Raw genomic sequence first — 22,689 nt, 5'->3', positions numbered from 1 at the left:
GTACAGCTGGGCCAATTTACCATTTTGCCCCTATAGTTACATCTCACTTTTTAAGTATCACTGATCCCTCTAATGAACAATACAACATAGTCCAACTATGTGTCAACACCTCTCAAGCCATGAGAAGGTGTGTGGCGCCACATCGTTCAAGCCCTAGAATCAACTCTTACTATCTATCTACTTGCCCCTGCTTCGGGGAAGGAATGAATTCCATCTTGTGTAGCTGAGTTCCCAGCTCCTAAATCGGACGAATCTCCAAAGTGGTAGGTTTGAGTCGGAGGCCTGGGCACTTGCACCCATGCAAATCAAAGAACCGTCCTCAATGGCAGAAGTTCCCAACTCACTCAGGATTGAGGTCATGTTACCTATGGTCATCCTAGTGAAGGTCTTTGTCATGAACGGTATTATATAACGAGACATTAACACTTCGTGGTCAGTTCTTATACAAACTCTTTGTATAAGACGCCCCCGCTCGCATGTCCCCTACACGAATGATCAGGATCAGACCATCTGTGACAAGTCACAACACTTGTAACTATTCCACAAAGCGGGTTGCATTCGTAGCGTTATCAGGATAAGGTTTCCCTCCTATATCCATATACTATAGACCATTTTGGTTATCACTTAAGACACGACCCACTTGTGTGTCACCACATACATGCTTAAGTTACATAAATACAACCAGGGATTTTAGGTTATTGGTTTGTGGTAAAGCAAATAAAATATTTAGATGAGCAAAATCAAGAAGTGAAATAAATATCATATATTATACATCACAAGCATTCGTACAAACTGTTTACAAACTACAGGACACGAGACTTTAGGGCATCAACCCCAACAAGGACACCGTCGCTCGCATGTCTCCACATGAATGGTCAAGATTAGACCATTTGTAGCAGTTTATAACACTTGTAAACATCTACAAAGCGGGTCGTATCCGTAATGTCACCAGGATAAGGTATCCCTCATTTATTCTTATACTACAGACCATTTAGATTAAAACTTAAGGAATGATCCACTTGTATGTCTCACATACATGCTTAAGTTTACATGAAATAACCACGGATCTTAGTTTATTGGATTTGAGTAAATGCAAATAAAATAAATCTTATTTTATTAATAACAATGTGTGTACAAACTGTTCACAAACTACGAGACTCTGGAAGAATTAGGACATCGATCCCAACAAATATAACCAGTCAACAATGCGATAACCCTTCACAAATTGCTTGTAAGTATAGTTAGGCCAAAATTACCATTTTGTCGCTGTAATTACATCTAACTTCTTAAGTACTGTTAATCCCTCTAATGAACAATAAGTCATAGACCAACTATGACCAAACCCTCTCGGTCCAGGAGAGGGTGTGGCGTCATATTGTTCAAGTCCCAAAATCAACCCTTAAAGGAGTAATTTATCTACTTACCTCGATCTCGAGGAAGGAGTGAATTTCGTTTTGTGTAGTTTTGTTCCCAACTCCCCAATTAGACGAATCCCCAAAATGGTAGGTTTATTGAGTCGATGATTTGGTCACTTTCACCCATACAAATCAAAGGACCGCCTTATAGGCAAAAGTTCACAACTCACTGAAGATTCAGGTCATGTCACCTATGGTCATCCTGGTGATATTTAAGCCTCAATTATGAATGACATTATATAATGAGACTAGTCATTTCATGGTCCGGTTTTATACAAACCCCTTTATATAGAATACCCCCGCTTACATGTCTCCACATGAATGATCACGATCAGATCCTTTGTAGCACATTACAACAATTGTAACATCTACAATGTGGGTCGTATTCGTAGTGTCACCAGGATAAGATATCCAACCTTATTCATCTACTACAGACCATTTAGTTTATTGCTTAAACATGATCCACATGTATGTCTCTACATACATGTTTAAGCTACATATGATTACCTTGGATGTTAGTTTATTGGTTTGTGGGTTTAATGTTACTAAATGTAAAATAAAACATCTCATATTTTATTAAATAAATAAAAGGTTTGTATAAAACAATTACAAAATACAGGGCCTATGAGATTTAGGGCATCAACCCCAACAAGGTCTACACGCATAACATCTTTTGCATACCAAGAGATTGATTAAATATCCTCATCACTTACCATCTCAGTCACTTATTCTATCATCATAAATCATCCTTCATCACTATAAACATGATCGGAATTAAAGAAAGCAACCAAGTTTTTGGCACCATTGCTGGGGATTCTAGAAATGTAGCTAACCGGAATTTGGATTTTGTATCTTTTTGCAAAAACTTTCAATCGAAGGAGTATTACAAGTTAAGCCTAAACTTGTAAACGTTTTATGAGCAGAGAGAATACTTCTGAACTTAGATACAACCCCGAGATTGAAAGGACTTTCAGACAGAGAAATAGGTCAAATTGATATCAAAGGTTAAGGCAACGACAAATGACAAACGACTAAAATAACCAAAATTTGGCTCAACAGCTCGCTAATGTTGCAAAAAATCCGATCCTCATGGTGAACAATAGCACGCGTCCAACGCATGAATATGCATCACAAGTGTTGTATGATTTTTCGCCTAGGATTATTTATCCAACGCCTGACGGGACCAAGTTTGAAATGAAATTTTTCATGTTACAGATGTTACAGACTGCGGGACAGTTTGGCAAAGCCCGCAGTGAAGACCCTCATGCTCACATGAAATGCTTCCTAGAAACTTGCAAATCATTCGTGATTCTTGGAATCACATCTGAAGCAATAAGATTATCCTTGTTTTCATATTCACTTCGAGATGACGTCAAGCAATAGGCAAGCTCCTTGGAGCTAGGAAAAATAATAACATGAGACATGTTGGTAGAGAAGTTCATGCAACAATACTTCCCTCCCACAGTCAACACAAGGAGGAGTCAGAGATTATAAACTTTGAGCAAGGAGAATCTAAAACACTCAGTGACGCATAGCAGAGATTTAAAAGGTTAGCCAAAAATTATCTTAACCATGGATTGCCTCTCACTGTACAGATGGAGACCTTCTATGGAGGATTGAATAGACCATCCCAGATGGCAACAGACGCAGCTGCCGCAAGCGGCATTATGGAAAAATTTTACAATGAGGCTAAGAAAATTTTGGATAGAATTGCCAAACAACACATGGAGTGGGTTGATGATGCTTATGACAAACTTACAAAGAGCCAAAACGCAGAGTTTGCAACAAATGGATGCTATCGATCACATTCTGGATGTGGTGCCACACCTTCTCTTGGCCCGAGAAGGGTTTAATCATAGTGGGACTATGCTATATTGCTCATTAGAGGGATCAGTGGTACTTAAGGAGTTAGATGTAACTACAAGGGCAAAATGGTAAATTGGCACAACTATACTTACAAGCGATTTGTGAAGGGTCATCGTACTATTGATTGGTTATATCCAATGGACATGGAAATATATCTGTAGTGCGAAGAGTGTAGCTGTCGGTCTTTAGTGGAGTGCCTGAAAATTAACGAATGGTGGATATCATGATTAAAAAGTTTAGACAGTTATTCATGTACCGTTGGAGCTTCAAGCTACAGGTCCATAAGGTTTTCTTGGTAGCTCAATGGATTCATGTTGAGAATCAGTTTTTGGGTTAGTTTGAAATGTTCAAATTAACAAGAGGGAATTTGATTATATATGGTATAATTAAATTAATTCAATTATATATGATATAATTAATTTAATGTATTTGATACATTATTATTTGATTGGAGGAATTAATATAAATATGATTTATATTAAATGCCATAAAAAGAGTTATGGTTTATATGTTGCATATGATGTAATATTAAAACTATAGGGTATAAATATAATATGATAAGTTAGTTATTGTATTTATTTATAATTTATTAATTATGAGATAATTGATAATTCTTTTTCTCCAAATAACTACCTTAGTGGGTGGTTTCTAGATGGTTTATGGCTAAATGGGATAAAGAAGAAAAATAGTTTTTTTTCAGATTCATCTCCACGCTTCACGCATCAAGTAATCATATTACTTTTGAGAGACTAAGCGATCGCGTCGATTTCACTATACGATAGTGTCTTTTACTACACGATAGAGTTCTTCCTTATGTTCAATACTTGATCGTATACTCGATCGTTTACTCTTTCACTTCCTCCATCCCTCTATCCAAAATTCATATAGAGCCTATCCTGGATTCTCACATCGAGAATACCAAGGTAATCGAATGGTGGTGTCCAATTCTATTCGAGGATCGAGGATCGAGTTGTACTTGTTGATGATCGAGAATCTTCCAGTTGGTCGTTGCGCTCGTGCTGTTGGATACATTGGTGATTGATCGAGGAAATACGTGAAGAAAAGGTTCTTCAAAGGTATTGTTTACTCGATCCCTTGTATTTTTGTTAAGAAACATATTGTAATTTATCTTTATGCATAATTTGTTTGTTTGATTGTAAATTTTTATGTTCTTTCACAATGGAGTTTGGGTTCTTCAAAGGTATTGTTTACTCGATCCCTTGTATTTTTGTTAAGAAACATGTTTTAATTTATCTTTATGCATAATCTATTTGTTTGATTGTAAATTTTCAAATTCGTAATGATGTGAAATGATTACACAAGAATAAGGTCCTATCAAGGAGAGAGTAAAAAAGGGTCTTCCACTGAGATATAAGAGAAGAAAAACCGAAATTTATCCGTTTTCGCTCACTGGTTCTCTATTTTTAGAGTTTCTTCAGTGATAACTTGTAGATATACAAGTTATTGTTCTCTCAAAGTTGGAATAATTAGGATTATTAGTATTGTAAACGTACTCTTGTTAAAGGAAAAATGCACGAAATTCTATATATGTGATAAACTCGTACAAAAGTATCCTTTAAGTGGAAAACTACTTCACTAACACACTTTAATGCAGAAATCAGAAGATTCTACTAAGTGTTGCAGACAAGCCAAAGCAAGGGGTATGCATCCAAACTACTCGACGCATGGAAGATACATTTAACTTGTGCAATCCATGTTCAAACATCAACTTGCAGGCATGGGCATCTAACTGACGACGTTTGATCGAAGCAGAGTGGCAGGTGACTGTCTCAGAGTATGGAATTTAATGCAATCACGTCACTGAGTGGCTAAGTGGTTGTCTATATATAGGGAAGCTATATGCAAGAGAAAGAGTTAGAAAATCATACAGTAGACAGTTAGCAAGTAGTTAGCCATTCTTCACCTCTGTCGTGTGCAAGCAAGGAATAGGAGAGACAGACACCATTTTCCACCGTTGATAACGAGGTGCTGCCGGAGAGAAGCTCAAGAAAGACATCTTCTTCAACTCCTTCACCAAGTTGGCCACAACAAGCATTAAAAACAAGCCAAAGAGGACAAGAAATTGAACTCTGCGGCTTGACTTCTTCCGTTTTCTTTGCATTCTCATTTACCATTCCACTGATTGAACTATGAGTATTTATATTAAACTTATATCTTTAAGTCATCTCATTTTCGACCATTCTCCACACCTTTATCTATTTATTTTCTTAGTTATTTGTGTTTGTGAACTTTCTGGCTTGATGAATGCATAAAGTTTATGCTTAAATCTAACTGATTAATTTATTGAAGTGAAAAAACAGTTAAGTCACTCGAGAGAGTAATTAATTGTTGAACGCATCAAGCTAGGTCGTGAAATAATTTTAGAGATAAAATTGTTCATGTCTTTTGTCTGTTCTTTGTAACTAACGCATGCACCCTAGAGATAGGATTAAGTGTGGCAACCGCATCGAGAGATGTTGAACATAAATTAAAAATAGATTTCCAACGCTACACACATACACTTAGATTTAGCAGACATTCATACCATCTCTATATTCATTGTCATTGCGCTCATATAGGCTTGTTGTTCCTACTAGGAAATCAACGTATACCATCTACACATAAGTCATTCATCCACTACCCCTTTTTCCCACTCTGAACTCCTATATCCTCTTGCATGTGCACCAGTAGTTAGTATAAATAACCAACACCTATCAAGTAATTATGACCCTTTGCAATAGATTCAAAGGCCATCCCTACGTTAGTATACTCTAGAATCACTGCATTCGACCCTAGGCTTAACAGGACACTTAAGCTAGATTTATACTTGGGTTTAGCTTAAGCAGACTTTTACGCATTAGTAAGGTGTGCACACATATCATCAGTCCAACGCGTAGCATCTTTTGCATACCAAGAGATAGATTAAATATCTTTATAATTTACCATCTCAATCCCTTATTCTCATCATCATTCATCATCCTTCATCATTATAAACACGATCGAGAATTAAAGAAAGAATAGATTAAATATCCTTCATCATTATAAACACGATGAGATAAATTAAATATCCTCATCATCCTACATCATCCTTCATCATTATAAACCATGTCTTAAGTACAATGGTTGATTCTTAGCCAAAAACCAAAAACAAAAATAACTTTTTGAAAGTACTTTTTTTAGTTCTAAAAAATTGACTTGATTTTTTAAACAATTGATGAAAAGTACATAAGAAAGAACTAAATTTAGAGGTAGAAGTAGAAGTAGTGTTCATAGACTTAATTTTCAAAAATAAAAACAAAAAATAAAATGGTTATCAAACGGAGTCTTAATTTTTTTAGAAAATTATAAGAATTTTGGTCTATGAGGTTTGAATTTGGTAGCATTTTGATTATTAAGTTTTGAAATTTGATATCTTTAATCTCTTGGCTTTGATTCTAGTATTTTGATCTCTACCATCAATTTTCTATTAATTACTAATGGTGACAATACATTATTGTTTTGTTACTTTCTTTTTTAAAAAAAAAATATATTCTTCTTCCTCTTTCTCCCTCTTCTCAACCTTCTTCCTCTTCCATCCATAGATGTCGTTGACGTTGATGCCCATTTTTTTTTTCCTTCTCGTTCTTTCATCTTCGTTCCTTTTCTCTTCGTTCTTTTTTCTCCCTTCCCACGTTTAACTTTTTTTTAAAAAAAAAAATGAATCAGAGAGAACTCCTCCCTTTGTCCACCTCTCCCGTTTCAGATTTGGTCCTTGGTCTCAAATTTGAGACAGGAGGAGGTCCCTCATCTCCATTTTTTTTTTTCCTTTAAAAGAAAAGAAGTTAAGTTTGTGGGAAGGGAGTAAAAAATGGAGGGAAAAAAAGAAGAGGAACGTACGAAGGAGTAGGGAAAAAATCAAAAGAAAATAGAAGAAAAGCTTTTTATTAGTTATCAACAAAATTGAACTTCATAAAGTCTTGGATTAAAATATAAAGTTTGAAAATTTAAGAAGCTATTCTGAGACTATAATAATCACCTCTTATTACAATAAATATTATTTTAAAATATTTAATTAGTTACAATCAACATTATATCAAAAACTCCATTTGCTACCATATTTACTATTTGTTACCATTTTTACTATTTTACCTTCATCATTTTTTTTATTCTTTGTCCAATTATTTAATATTTGCTTCTTAAAATAAAATAGTTTACGCGTCAAATACATACTATTATAATCCAAACTAAAATAACCTACATCTCATATACAAATTATTAATAATCCAACTATAATAATTTAGGATTATAACAACCACTCTTTACCCTAAATGCTCCCATGACTAAAATACTACCCGACTCAAACTTCACGTCGAAGAGTATAACCTTTTTATTTTAGTTTTTTCCTTAGTTTTTAACTTTGAAATGATAATTAATGTTATGTTATCTATATATATAAACCGAAGGTAACGTTCATTTCCCTTTCACTTGGCATGTTTGGTAATTTTTGGGAAGAGATAGGCCAATGAATTTGGTAGATAATTTAATGCATTTACTAGGCTTCCGTATTTGGACCTTATAACAGTACTGTGTTCTCGAATAGGCCAAGCATTATGTATTGTATTTGATAAGTACATCGTTTTAGTTAAGTTTATTCTATTTCAACTTTTGTATCTTTAATTATCCAAATTTACTCTATGTAGTTTAATAAATCTTAAAAGAATAATTCGTGCGATTAGTTTATTTTAATCTTCTATTAACATTCCCTATATAAAGTTTGAAAATATCACATAGGGGTTTTCTTTTTCTTAATATAAATTATTATTATTACTTAAGTAATTTTAATTCAAATGACTAAATCTAAACTAAATTTAGACCATTCAAAATAACGAGGAGAATTAGAAAACAATTAGTATGTTTTAGTTTAATTAGTATTTAAACCATATTTTATAATTTATTAATTATTATTCATATTTCCTTGTAAGACTATATATATATAGCCACTTTATGATTATAATTAGAAGCTTTTGATCATCCATCTCAATATAGAACTTTGGTTCTTTTGAGAGTGTTCTCTCAACTAGACTTCTTTTCGTAGCAATTTTATTTTTTTTATTTTTAATTATTAATGTCTCATTTGGTAATCTTTTGATTTTTTTTTTTCGTTTTTGAAAATTAAGTATACTACTGTAGCTACAAATTTCTTCATTTATTATCTACTATTTACCAATAGATTAAAAAATCAAGACAGAGTTTGAAAACTAAAACAAGTAGCTTTTAAATTTGGTTTTTGTTTTTGAAATTTGGTTAAGAATTCAACAATTGTACTTATAAATCATTGTAAGAAATGATGAGAAAATAAGTTTGATTTTCAAAAACTAAAAATGAGAAGGAAAACCCCATTTAGTAACCATTTGATTTTTTGTTTTTATTTAGAAAATTAAATCTATTTCATCTATATTTTCTACAATAATTCACATATTTATCAGTGATTGAATTCTTAGTCAAATTTCAAAAATAAAAACTATTTTTTTAATTCATTAGTTTTTGTTTATTTTTAAAATTTGTTGGAAAAGCGGAGAGAGGAAGAATGGAGCAGAGAATTGGGAGGGGACATGTGGGCGTGTAGTTGACGATTACCCAGAAAGCAGAAACCACAGTTTCCCATATTCTTCCCTGAAACCCATCTCCGCCCAGATCGATCACATCATTGGATCTTTCTCTGTCTCTCATTTTTCCATTTTCTAATTTCCAATTCCCATTTGTTGAATTTCTCTGTTTGTTTTTTGTTTCGGTTGAAAAGTCCACGCATCGCAACGCAAATGTCTGTATCCCTTCTTCTCTCCCACCTTCTCAACTATATTACCTCCTCTATGGCTATGGATGCACACATTTCTCCGCCTTTTTTTCAACTCCCTCTCTTTTCAGTTTTCCCCTTTTCTTCTCTCTGTAAACTTCGAAGTCCTCCAACCCATCTCCTCTTTTCATCCCCTTTTCTCTCTTTCATTCCCCGTTTCAACTCCTCTTCCTTTCTATTCAATTCTCATCCCCCTTTTTTCATGTGGGATTTTCCCCCAACGCGCTGACTCCCAAACTCAAAGGTCTCTTTTCATTTCTCGGATTCATATATTCACGATTCCCCTATTTAATACATTCTTATTTTTCCTTTTTATGCATTTCTTTGCTTTGTACCATCTTCTTTTCTCTTTTTTTGATCGAGGGTCTGCTTCTTTGCTCTTATTCTTTTCTGGGTGTCTTTCTCTTTTCTTAATTACCATCTATGCATGCCTGTTCAACACACAGATTCTATGGTGTTGATGTAATTTGCCTGCCATGCCATGGATCTCATCGTTTCAATTGTTGTTTATATATATATTTCATGTCTTTTATCCTTCCATGGACTCTTCATTTTTCTGGGTCTTGTCCCTTGGAAATTGAGGCGTTTTCTTTTGTTGCATGTCTGTCGTTTACATGTCTGAAAATGATGCGTTTAGCTGTTTTGGTTTGTACTTTCAGACATGGGTCCTGAATTATCATGGTTTTTTCCTCTAGAAACTTATAATTTAGAATTAGCCGGGTCTTCTATATTTGTTTTTCAAAAAAAGAAAAAAAAAAAAAAAAGGACTTTTCCAAGTAATAAACTGCCAGGCTTTTGTAAAGCAAGGAGGTTTGAAATATTCTCGTTTTAACCTCTTGTGCATTGGACCTTTATGGTTGATTATTCTTTCTGCTTTTGTTGCAGGCAATTGTAACAAAATAATACCAAAGACAACATTCTAGTTGTACTTTGTGGTCAGGTTGCAGGCTGGAAATTGCTCTTTAAAGCGTAGGTCCTTTAGTTGAAGAAAGTGGCAAATGCTAAATTTTGGCAGAAGCAGAACTCAACAAAGGTCCACCAGATCTCTATCATTAGGAGGTAACTTCTGGAAAAGAAACTATGGAAGATGTTCATATATCAAATCATCATCACTGTCGATAGTATGGATTTGGCCTTTTTAAATTCAAATACGCTTTCTAGCTTTATTCCAAAACAAAAGTTCAGCCAATCAAGTTTTGATAATTGTCTTCCCTCCCTCGATAACCTGTTCTTTTGAATTACTAAAGTTGTTTTCTTTTGAAATCATGATCTTGTCAGCAATTATATCGTATTATCTTAATCTTAGAATATCATCTTGAATACAATTTTGAACCAAGAGCAAAAAATTTGTTTCGTATGAAGTCTCTCAAATAACTCAATTAAGTCGAGTTGCTTGTGGTCCATGGATTTTCTAGGATTCATAATCTGGACTTCCAATTTTGACTCTCTTATAGGCATGGATTATTCAGATCCCAAAAAGAAAAACAATGTTGTGGGAAAATTTGTTCTGGCTGCCACTCTCACGGCTTTATGCATTATCATGCTTAAGCAATCACCGGCTTTCAGTGCCCCAAGCCAGGTATCTCTTTGATCTTGTGCTTAGATCATTAATCTTTTTGTAAACAGTTTAGATGGTCATGTTGATCATAATATCCTAGCCTCTTGCTTTGTATCTGTGCTTACAATAGTATGGCTTCCTGCAGACTGTTCATCTGAACCTGTTCGCTCTTGACTGTTACAACTTTTGAATTCTTTTCAGCACTATGTTTTTTTCTATATGAAAAGGATTAGTAGTCAGTCACGATTCTAAAATTTTTATTTCTTCAGTTTGGTCTGCGTGAACCCGGGGTAACTCATGTACTAGTAACGGGAGGTGCTGGATACATTGGTTCACATGCAACACTAAGACTTTTGAAGGATAATTATCGTGTGACCATAGTGGTAAATCTCCTGAGAATTCTCAACTTCACTTTATACCCTTCTCTCTTCTATATTAACCATCCTAGACACACCTTTTTAACTTAACAGGATAACCTGTCACGAGGAAATCTTGGTGCGGTGAAGGTTCTGCAAGAACTATTTCCAGAACCCGGGAGGCTTCAATTTATTTATGCTGATTTGGGAGACGCCAAATCTGTACTATCTTCAACACGATTCTATTAAATATTTCTTGAGATCTTTATGATAAACTCTGACAATGAAGTGTTTGCTTCATGGGTGTTTGTTTTCAGGTTAACAAGATATTTTCAGAGAATGCTTTTGATGCTGTCATGCATTTTGCAGCAGTTGCTTATGTCGGTGAGAGTACCGTTGATCCACTGAAGTAAGTGTTCTTTTTCGAGTTACGTAATGTGTAACGAGTCAAGAAGGGTCTTTTTTCTTTCTTTTTCCAAAGTTTTCTAATACGTAAGACTATTTTTACAATTATTTTGACCTGCTGAATGTCCCAAGTACTATGATACAATGGCATCTCCAAGGGTTCATCATTTTCCATCTTCAAGTTCAACATCGTTCTGTGTGTGTGTGTGTTTTTTTTCTTTCCATTTAAATGACAGCACAGTTTGTCTCGATTTACAATTAAAAAAAAGAAAGAAAGAAAGAAAGAAAGAAAAAAGAAAAGAAAAGAAGAAAAGGTCATAATATGATACTAGAATATTAAAGTTACAGTTGAAGTTGTCTTTGCCAGATGAGGCCACAACTCTTTTTCTGAAGAATTGTCTGGTTGAAGAAAAAAATGCATTCTGTGTAGTTAATTATAACATTTTTTTTGTTTTGTTTTTTATGCAGGTACTATCACAATATTACATCAAATACCTTAACAGTTATAGAGGCAATGGCTGCCCATGGTGTGAAGAAATTGATATATTCGAGTACATGTGCCACATATGGTGAACCAGATAAAATGCCTATCACTGAAGAAACTCCACAAGTATTTTACTTGAACCTTCTTTAAATGATTGTGTTTTTATCCACAATGTGAAACTTGATTCCTTTTTTTAGCTTCCACTAATTCAAAGGAGATGGCTATTACTGTGGTGGAAATAACATGGTTGTATGACCGCAGGTCCCGATCAATCCTTATGGGAAAGCCAAGAAGATGGCAGAAGATATCATAAAAGATTTTTCCAAAAACTCAAAAATGGCAGTCATGATCTTGCGGTTGGTATTATTATTTTTGTTATCAATAACTGGATTTGTGCTTTTTTAGTACATTAGTTCTAGAGTAATTCTTCCTCTTTTGTTTTTCCTTTGGCATTGTTCATTTCATCCAATGCCTTTTATGTTGGTCTCCGAGCATATATATCTCTTCTCTTGGTTTATCAGTTGTTTTTCTCTACTTTGAAAAGTCTAATACTTGGGGAGTTGGAGTTATTTCCAATGTTGATGATTCAAAATACATATAAAATCTCATGATCAACTTGGGAACTTTATTTGAAACAACTGTACTGTTGCCAGATCAATTGATATGACTAAAAGTCCTATTCTAATAGCATTTATCTCTGTCACAATAAGAAAAACGTCAAACTCTAAGTGCTTTCTGATATAAGTGACAAACTCCAAGCACTTTTTAACTAACTTGACATTATGGAACTTTTGTTCTTTCTTGAGTTTTACTTTTTAATTATTATGATCACAACTTACAAGTTCTGGTATCTTTAAAATTTCAGATACTTCAATGTAATTGGATCAGACCCAGAGGGTAGGTTAGGTGAAGCTCCTAGACCCGAACTTCGTGAGCAGGGACGAATTTCAGGCGCTTGCTTTGATGCAGCTCGTGGCATTATTCCTGGACTCAAGGTATGATATTCTCTTTTCGTCCTCAACTTCAAACTGAAACTGCCTGTTTTCATACGATCTCTTAATAATGAGCTACAAAACTTCCCTTTCTATTCATCTATGTTTGTCTTGAAAATTCATTAAAATTGATACATTGCAGGTCAGAGGAACAGACTATGCTACACATGATGGAACTTGTGTCCGGGATTACATTGATGTCACTGATCTGGTTGACGCTCATGTAAAAGCTCTTGCGAAGGCGGAGGCTGGAAAAGTTGGAATATATAATGTTGGCACTGGAAAAGGTTTGCTCATCTCAAAATAAGAAGAAAGAAAACATACATTTTAATTATATACCTCATTCAACATCCTGCGATGAAGTAAATGTATGATGCCACATCTCAGACTCGTTTTCTTGGTCTTTTAATCAGGTAGGTCAGTTAAGGAGTTCGTCGAAGCATGCAAGAAGGCAACTGGAGTTACTATCAAAGTTGATTATCTTGACCGTCGACCGGGTGATTATGCAGAAGTCTATAGTGACCCAACAAAGATAAATAAGGAACTAAACTGGACAGCTCAGTACACAGATCTTGAAGAAAGTTTAAAGGTAGCTTGGAGATGGCAAAAGTCACATCTTAATGGTTATGGAAGCTCTTGAATGGCTCTTCCATGAAAGAAGAGAGCATTTAATTGCCCAAGAAGGAACCTTGGAAAAGACCCTTTGAGGTATTGACTTCATCTGTGCTTCTGTTGCTACTTCAGCAGCCGAAATGGAAGCAGAGTGCTCGGAATTTTTTTTTCTTCTTTTGTATCCAATTCTTACCTTTACATGAAGTTTACATTCTATGCCCTTACTTTATTATGCAGTAGTTATAGGAAACAGGGTATTGTCACATGAATTTGAAACGATATAGTTGAGAAAATAAAGGATGTCTGTGCAGAAATTTCCCCTCTTTCTCACTTGTTCCCTTTCCCATCATCCCTCTGCAGTCTGCACCCTTCCTTATTGAGATAATGCATAAATTATGCCGAATGGAAAAAATGAAAAGTAAGTTTTGCTTCTGTTATGTATTTTTTTGTGAATGAAGCATGCCGAAGCAGAAATTTGATGCCAGATTAAAAGGGGAACAAAAAGTTTGGATTACTAGATGAGAGAAAAGTGGGGAAACTAAGGCCTTTCTTCATTGTATGGTGAATTGGTATGATCTCTATCTGCAAATTATTTGTTTTTCATGAGTTTACAAACGATAGACATCTTCTGAAACTTGATGCCAAAAACCTCTGAAGCATCTTTTCTGTCCATTGTGGCTCCATGTGTAGATGTTGAATTGTGAATAAATTCGCTACAGTTATTTATATCAACCTTCGAAAATAGAGTCGACTGCTCGTATCACCTATTTCATGTATTTTTTTTAAATAAATAAATTTTAAAAAATAAAATAAGGCGCTATCTGAGCTTACATAAGCTTAAGGTTTGGTTGGAGAATTTTGAAGCTTATAAAATTTACAAGTCGTGAGTGTCCAATCTCTTCAATAACCAAGCACGTTAACTATTCAGCTACACTGAGATTAGATGGAATAACTCAATGGAAAGTTTATTATACTTCACACATTTTTAAAAATTATCAATCGTTCTACATTGAGAATGAAATTGATAATTATTCTAGAGCTCAAAAGGGGGATTGGGGGGGTGAGGAACCTCTTTGGCTGTAGCCTGTGACTTCTGTTTCATTATTCGTACTCTCTCAAGACTTGTGGTATAATACTATAAATATCAAACAATGAAACTTGAAAGGCCTGTCATCTTTTACACCCAATCCAACCAAAGGCTTAAACAAATGAAAATGCTAAAGAATTAAGTAAAAGCATCCAGGAAGCTCAGTACAAAAATGACCAGAATCATGCGTTATAACTTCCATTGTCAAACATTTGGTTCGATTTGGTATTTAATTGCCAAATAATTTGAGCAAAATCAACGGCCCCTTAACAGTAAACAGCCGCGGGGCTGAAAACTGTCGTTTAACACTAGCAAACATCGTTCATCAAAGCAGCAAGGGATCTCTAAGCAACAGATTGAACAGCTCTATCAAAGTTTTCTTCAGCAGCCGAGATGCATTTAACAAGCATGTGGTCGGGATGCGAAAGTTTCAATTGGCTGAAAATTTGTGGAAAGTATGTTAGCAATAGCAGCCATGGTAAGATAAATCCTAATCCAACTTGTTGGTCGATTCAACTGCTCAAGTAGCTTCTATCAATACAGATACTTCACCATCATAGCAGTTAAAATAAAAACAAACTTATTTCCAGGTAAACATTAAATAAAAAGTTGCGAGACAGGACTAGGGCAAAAAAGAAATTTCTGAATACCCAAGATATTAAATGAGCATAACAAGACCTACGGTACAATAGAAGAATCTCAAATATCAGCCTCTAATATTCAAACTCTTCATTAAATCCCCTTCAAATATTTTTAGGAAATGGGTTTAGTTTCTTCAAAGGTGTAATAGAAAATGTTTCACTTTAAAATACTACTCTCAAAGTCACTCCAACCTCGCTTTAAAAAACTTTCTAGAATTTAGATGATCGCAGTATTACCATTCGCTTTCTAATAAACTACCTTCAGTCCACAATTCCCTCAAAGATGCAGAGTTGTAGAAAAGCATTGCGACCAAACAACCAAAACATTAAAAAATAAACAATTAGAAAGTAAGGAAGAAAAAGATTCTGCCCATTGATCTCCACCCATTACCTGAGAAAACGGGAAGTTGGCTTGCCAAGGTGGAGACTGCATACAACTAGATTGGCCAGAGTTTCGGGATCTTTTGCATCCTGTGAAGACAAACAAAGAAACTTCTTATTTACAATTAGAAATTTATAGAATATATTTGCATCCTAAGTTGTCCTGAAACTGTTCAATCTGTCTTAAACTTTGATCACATTGGAATTTCATTGAAGACAACCAAGTTACAGGGATGTTCGGTCTAGGTTTTTTTTCTTCAAGTTCTTTTTCAGTCACTAATCTGTGCCAATAATCTTCATCCCCTCAGATAAGTGGTTTCAGTTATACAATATAAGTAATCAAATGCAGGGTCATCCAGAAACTACCTTGTTCAATGCTTCAAGAAGAAGAGTCTCGGCTTCATCAAAGTTTCCCATATGCATGCAGCAGACGGCCCTTCCATTCAAAATCAAGCTTGTCATGGGATACTTTTCAGAGAAATCTTGGAAGATGAGATATGCTTCTTGTATCTTGGAACCACCCTGGTCAAGCAAAAAATTACGGAATAATGAGACTGCCTCCAAAAAGTCTATATTCCTTCATTCGGAGTAATGGAAACATAAGCTACAAACCACTGCTAGATTTAACCAAGCATTTGCAAGTTGAGTTAATGTATGATCCTCGTCAGTTTGTTGCATGACTCTCAGCTGTCTCTCTGCATAATCTGACCTGTGCATCTTAAGAAATATTTGAACATTCAGAGCATGCCTGCAAGGAAAAAAACAAAATCAGGCTTGAGCTAGTTACAGTATGCACTTCCAGGCCCACAAATATCTTCCCTAAATCAACTGTTTGTTGTCTGTATTAGGCACATAAAATGAAAGAAGAATGCAGTAAGAAACAGAAAAGTTAAACTACAAATTAAATCCTTTAATTTTGACAGTTGTATCTTTTATCCTCTAGACCTTAACAAGTTTCGTATACATCCCCATTTACTTCCAATTTTGATTCTAATAGATCTTTGTCTTTGATATAATTACATAAATGTTGACGTTACATTCTAATTGAAGTAACAGGTGAGATTTGACACAACATGCCACAAGGTAGTAGATCAGGATGAAATAAGAGCAGATAGGCAAAAATTTGACAGGGTGCATAGAGAAATACAACTGATACACTCCCTAATTTTATCCTGCTAGGATACTCCTTTATGCCGCATTGTGTCCATCACTTATTAGTCTAATTAAAATGTCATGGAAAGTGTTATAATAGCATAGAGTTAGTAGAATCAAAACCAAAAGTTTGAGGATTTAATTAAAACATTTTAAAATTCAAAGACTAAATAGATGCAATCATCAAGGCTAGCAGACTAAACTTGTAATTGCTACTAGACTAATGCTTCAAACTATTATCCAAAAAGCCTTTCATTCCAAAAGATCAAGAAGAACAACCTAACAGGTCGAGGGACAAAAAGTGTCTTCCCTTACAAACTATTATGAAACTGTTGAATGAACTTATGACACTCAAATCAAACATAAGAAATAAAAAAGAAGATATTAGGAAATATAAAGAACGCCGGAGAAGAAAAATGAACTACTTGGAAATTATAGTCCATCTGAAAAGAAATAGATTCTTTCTTTCGACACAATTACTCACATTTATTTCCTCAAAAGCAAAACTTTCATTGATGGGTAAAATAGAAAGAAGATGTATATGGCTAAATTACTTCAAGTCTTAAACAAAATGAATGCACACTTTTCAATTAATTGATCTCTTCTTAGCAGGGGGGTGGTTCACCCTATGAGTGCAGTCACATTATCGCAAAATAATGATGATCGATCTCCCGAGAGCCAAGGGTCATAGTCAAAGAAAATTATAAACCTTAGAAAGAACCATTGGATTAAATTAATGACTTTAGGGGGTTCAAGAGATTCTGGGTAAAGGTTTTCTGTCTAGTGAAGCTTAATATCTCTTTGGACATTAGTCGCTAAAGATTTCTAAAATTAATCGCTAGGTTTTATTACCTTGGATAGCTAGTTTTTAATGTCTTCGATTGGAGTTCTTTTTTTGTATAGTTATGTTTGGTTTGACTCCTTTTGTAGAGCTGTTGTTCTGTATTTCTTTATTAATTCTTTCATTTTTCTGGATGAAAGCTGGATCTTTTATTTTACATATGTGACAACATTGGTTTACATGATGTGACGACAGTACTGTATTCCTACCAAAGAAATAGACCATCAGAAAGAAAGAAAGACTAAGATAGTCGAATAGTGGCTACAGGGAAGAGTGTAAAATGACACTGGTCCACCTCCACCACCCCCAGTTTGTAATTGCACAAGGAACAAAACTAGAATTACCAGTTCTGTCGAGTGGTTACAAGTTTTTTATAAGAAGAAAAATATGGTATTTGATAAATAAATAGTTGTATTCGAAAAACATGTATACATACCCCCCAAGACGGGAGGGGGAAAAAAAGAAAAGAAAAATATCAAACCTACATAACAGCAGCTAATGATTGAAACTATACAGGTGAAAGAAATAAATACTGGTAAAGCATTCAAAGTGAGACTTACAATTCCATGGTTCCTCCAGCATTTGTGTGCTTCAGGGCTTCGTTATAATCTTGCTCGTGCATGAATATGATTCCTGCAATTAGCCTCAGAATAGGACTGTTTCCAATGGCTGGATCTGATAACCATTCCTGTAGACTTGCGATGGTAGATTCCTACGACATTCAATGAATTCATCAGTAAAGAAACTATGATTCCTCTGCTCTTGTAAAGAAGAAAACTGTCTTCATTTTTTTTCTTAACGTCATTTATCATCCAGTACAAGTGGTAAAATCTGAAATCTTTTAAGTTGGTTTGAACTGCTTAGCATATTCAGACCTTAAGTGACTTTTGTTATTCATCCAATTATGCACAAATTTCTATTATCAAATACTAACAACCAAAATTCAATCTGTTGATTACCGAAATTATGCACTGCTTCCCCTTCCCTCATCCACACCCACTCACACCCCCAAATGAAAAGGTAGCAAACATTACTGGCCAATAAAATGGAGTCATCAACATTTAATTCCCAGTCAAAGTTTCTTGATTCAAGTAATTCGTTCTAGATCAATGTCAAGTATGGATTTTAAATTTGATAAAATGAAGTAAAATAGCTTAGAAATAATTCGCGTGTCACCCAGTGATATATAATTGAAATTCTATGAATTTCGAAAATAATTTACATTCCAAATAACATATAATCAGCTAAAAAGGGGTCTAGATCCACGGATGAAACCTTGCTACTGGGATCGGACAGATACAGAGCGAGCAATTTGACGGCTTGAAGAGGCGTCGGGGCGGATGAGTCGATCTCGCTGATCGCTAGCTGAAAGAGTACACACAGAGTATAAAAACAAATTCAAATCAATATACTTTGCAACCATGCTAATGTGCACAAACAGACCTGATAACTGCCAAGGGCAATGTAAGAGCGGAAAACAATGGAATCCCTCTCGATTGCATCATCGGGGGAGAGATTGGGGAGATCACTGTTGTTAATGGCTGCCTGATACGCTCCCAAATAGAAATTATTCCTCAGATTGAACAAATGATCTGGTGCTGCCATGGTTTTACTCTTCCTTCGTCCAAGCTCCTTCTTCTAGATCTGAATCCAGCAGATGCGAGAGATAGAGAGAGAGGACCGACGAAGCAATTGAACGTTTAACCAAAATTTAGGCTTTTCAGTTGATCCAATATTTTATGTTTCTAATAAATAAGTAGGATTTTTTTTTTTTACTGAAAAACAAATCTTAAAAAAAATGTCTAATAGATATTTAATTTTTTGATTTTGTGTTTGATTTATGTTTAAATTTTTCAATTTTATATCTAATAACAAATTCTTAATACACTGAACATTTTATTGTAAAATAATAATTTTAAAAAAAAGAGAATTGTTATAAATAGAAAAAATGCAAAAATATTTACACAAATAGCAAAAAAAAAAAAAAAGTTCACGGGAAACACATTTCCATTTTTCTGAATTCCCAATTCATCCATTTTATATTTGAACCTCACGACGTTTTGATTGGCGACTTCTTCTTCATCATTCATTGAGTTTCTTCTTCTTCATTCTGTGTTCATCGTATCGCTTCATCAGAGTTCTTATTCATCATAATCGGTCACCGTCTTTCTTCTTCCTTATCGATGATCAAAGGTATGTGTCTTCTTCTTCTTCTTCTTCTTCTTCTTCGTCTTCGTCGTCGTCGTCGTCTTCTCCATTTTCTTCTTTTTTACAAAATCTTCAGGTAGCTCTTCTTCTCCTCCTTCTCCTCCTTTTTTTTTTTTTTTACAGAATCATTGGTGTTTTTCTTCTTCTTCCTCATGGCATCGGCCTCCTCCTTCTTCTACTCCGTTTTCTTCTTCCTCTTCTTTTCTTCTTATTCTTCTTCTTCTTCACATAATCTTCACAATATCTTCAGCCAAAAACACAAATTGAAAATTAGAGGACTGATAGACAGTGATAGAACTCTATCTTTTCTGTCACTAATAAATAATGATAGAATTGTCCTCTATCTAGTCTTTCTTGTTCTTCAATTCTTCTTCCTATGTCGCTAATTGAAATTTGGCTTATGATAGACAATAATAGAATTGTCCTATATTTACTCATTCTTGTCCATATGTTATTCTTCTTGTTCTTAGACTCATTGAAATTTAAATCGGATAGACTCTTATAGAGTTTTATCACTGTCTATCATCTATTGTTGATAGACAGTGATAGAAAACTATCTTTGTCTATCACTAAGCATTTCATAATGTATTATACTTTAACAAAAAAATTGTGTTTTCTTTCTTTGTTGATTATATAAAAAAAAAAAAAAAAGTAAATATAGAAGATGATATTCATTTGTTGATTATAAATCAAAATAAATAGGAGTTTTTAATCAAATTGCAAAATGATAGCCAAGGATAGAGGTTTGTGTTTGTGTTTGTATAATGTGTTTGTTCTCCTTCCTATTGATTAAACTTGTTTACAATCTTCTCCATACTTTTTCTTTGTCTACGAGTGATGGACAGAGATAGAAGCTTGTCACTTTCTATCAGTAATACATAAATAGAATTTTATCTCTCTGTCTTTGTCTATTAGTTATAGACAGAGACTGATAGACAGAGATAGAGTTTATATATGTCTATTTGTGTTAGATATTTTTATTATTAGTTTCTTATACAATATTTTTTGCCTTTTGAAGTAATTGGATATCATGATTAATCTTCCTATGGCTTTTTTTTTTTATGGTGGACAGTGGAACCATTACAGTTGTTATGAGATATATAAGGTTGGTAGAGTTTCGACTAATTGGACTGAGAGTACATTACGTCAACGATATCGAAACTCAAGAAGTTTACTGGTAAGAGTTCTTTATTCTTTATTCTTTATTCTTTATTTTTTTTTGACATATACAGTGGATAGAATGAATGATAAAAATCTAATAGCATTTTATCACTATCTATCCCTAATAGACAATGATAGAGTTCTATCATTGTCCATCGTTGATAGATAGTGATAGTGTTCTATCATTATTTATCGGTGATAGAAAGTGATATAATCTACCAGTTGTTGATACTATTTTTTATTTTTATATATTAGGCTTGCCCTATTAGCAACACTGAATACAAAGTAATAGATGGTGATAAACAATTCTTAGTGAAACTAGACTCAAGATTTTGCAGTTGTTGAGCATGGGATTATGATGACATTCCATGTGATCATGGATTTACTCTTCTTTGGAGGCTCAATGTCGATACTTGTTTTTCTGTGTTTATGTATTATTATTCAGCAACATTGTCATCAACATATAAAGGTTGTGTTTGACCTGTTGGAATTCATTCAGATTAGAGAGTTGTAGATTGCCAGATTAAAACATTACCTCTTATCATTAAACATCAAGTTGGACGACCAATGAGCAGGGAAAACACTCCTGAACTCCTATTCGACCCTGAAGTTGAAAGGACCTTTAGACGAAGAAACTGATCGAATCGTCATTGAAGGTTAAGGCAACAACTAAGATAACAACAACAAAGACAACAACAAATGGCGGAAGGTCAGATAAACCAGAACTTAGCTCAGCAATTAGCCAATGTTGCCCAAAATCCAATCCTAATGGTGAACAACATTACACATCTAGTGCGGGAGTATGCGTCACCTGTGTTAGATGGGACGAGATTTGAAATGAAGTCCATAATGCTTGAGATGCTTCAAACAGCAGGTCAGTTTCGAGGTGCCCGTGGCGAAGATCCACATGCCCACATGAAACACTTCCTAGAAATATGCAACTCATTTGTGATTCCTGGAATCACCCTATAAGCCATTAGACTCTCTTTATTCCCCCACTCTCTTTGCAATGATGCAAAGCAATGGGTAAGTTCCTTGGAACCTGGCGAGATAAAAACGTGGGAGAAATTAGTGAAAAAATTCATCCAAAAGTATTTCCCTCCCACTACTAACGCAAAGAGGCATAGAGAAATTATGAACTCTGAACAAGGAGAATTTGAGACTTTGGGTGCCACATAGGAACACTTCAAGGGATTGGTCAAGAACTATCCTAACCACGGACTACCTTTGACTATTCAAATGGAAACTTCTTACAAGGGGCTGAATAGAGCTTCTCAAAATGGCAGCTGATGCAGCCGTAGCTAGCGACATAATGGATAAGTCTTATAATGAAGCTAAGGAAATATTAGATTGAATCACCAAACACAACATGGAATGGGTGGATGATACTTATGATGTCAGAATAGATAATAGGAGGCGTTCTCAAAATGTGAACAATGTTGATTCAAACGTAATAGCCACACTTTTTGCACAAGTGGTTGCCATGAAAAACCTTTTGCAAACTTTATCACTAGTAAATGCAACTCGCACTCAAAAGATGAATCAGGTGGACACATTTATGCAGCCCATGGCTAGCTGTGTGGGCTGTGGAGAACCTCACTCCTATAATGATTGCCCGCATAACCCATAGTCAGTCTGTTTTATCAAGAACAACCCATTCTCAAACAGACACAACCCTAAATGGAGAAACCATCCAA

The 22,689-nt window shown here is 34.6% G+C and overlaps 2 protein-coding genes across 3 annotated transcripts; one reads left to right on the top strand and one right to left on the bottom strand.

The window, feature by feature from the left end:
• The first annotated feature begins 8,806 nt into the window (after positions 1-8,806).
• Positions 8,807-13,835, top strand: LOC120074594 (UDP-arabinose 4-epimerase 1-like). 2 transcript variants are annotated; one of them, XM_039027756.2, is made up of 11 exons: positions 8,807-9,358; positions 10,000-10,173; positions 10,569-10,693; positions 10,942-11,055; positions 11,143-11,250; positions 11,346-11,437; positions 11,902-12,043; positions 12,179-12,273; positions 12,783-12,912; positions 13,052-13,196; positions 13,323-13,835. In XM_039027756.2, exons 2-11 carry the CDS (start codon positions 10,113-10,115, stop codon positions 13,547-13,549), a joined length of 1,239 nt encoding a protein of 412 aa, XP_038883684.1. In that variant the 5' UTR covers positions 8,807-9,358; positions 10,000-10,112; the 3' UTR covers positions 13,550-13,835. The 2 variants fall into 2 exon arrangements, with proteins under 2 accessions (XP_038883684.1, XP_090168389.1); XM_090312263.1 differs by lacking the exon at positions 8,807-9,358 and adding an exon at positions 9,402-9,478.
• An 816-nt stretch (positions 13,836-14,651) lies between these two features.
• Positions 14,652-19,407, bottom strand: LOC120074671 (coatomer subunit epsilon-1-like). Its single transcript, XM_039027880.2, has 7 exons — positions 19,067-19,407; positions 18,899-18,988; positions 18,184-18,335; positions 16,243-16,378; positions 15,997-16,152; positions 15,641-15,720; positions 14,652-15,046 (listed from the first exon to the last, which is right to left on the bottom strand). The coding sequence occupies exons 1-7, from the start codon at positions 19,226-19,228 to the stop codon at positions 14,953-14,955; spliced, it is 870 nt and encodes a 289-aa protein (XP_038883808.1). The 5' UTR covers positions 19,229-19,407; the 3' UTR covers positions 14,652-14,952.
• Between the last annotated feature and the right edge of the window lie 3,282 nt (positions 19,408-22,689).

This window comes from Benincasa hispida, chromosome 3, assembly GCF_027475165.1.
Source record: "Benincasa hispida cultivar pf3 chromosome 3, pf3_genome.v1.1, whole genome shotgun sequence".
NCBI classification, from domain to species: domain Eukaryota; kingdom Viridiplantae; phylum Streptophyta; class Magnoliopsida; order Cucurbitales; family Cucurbitaceae; genus Benincasa; species Benincasa hispida.
Note: the sequence above shows the minus strand (reverse complement) of the source record. Positions and strands in the feature narration are given on the sequence as shown.

Coding starts and splice junctions, on each gene's coding strand:
- LOC120074594 (XM_039027756.2), top strand. CDS start 10,113: ATGCTAAATTTTGGCAGAAGCAGAACTCAACAAAGGTCCACCAGATCT. Junction 11,251..11,345: donor ATTTGGGAGACGCCAAATCT/GTACTATCTTCA, acceptor GTTTGTTTTCAG/GTTAACAAGATATTTTCAGA. Junction 12,913..13,051: donor GCATTATTCCTGGACTCAAG/GTATGATATTCT, acceptor GATACATTGCAG/GTCAGAGGAACAGACTATGC.
- LOC120074671 (XM_039027880.2), bottom strand. CDS start 19,228: ATGGCAGCACCAGATCATTTGTTCAATCTGAGGAATAATTTCTATTTG. Junction 15,721..15,996: donor TTCTTGAAGCATTGAACAAG/GTAGTTTCTGGA, acceptor TTGTCTTCACAG/GATGCAAAAGATCCCGAAAC. Junction 15,047..15,640: donor CCAACTTCCCGTTTTCTCAG/GTAATGGGTGGA, acceptor ACAAATTTTCAG/CCAATTGAAACTTTCGCATC.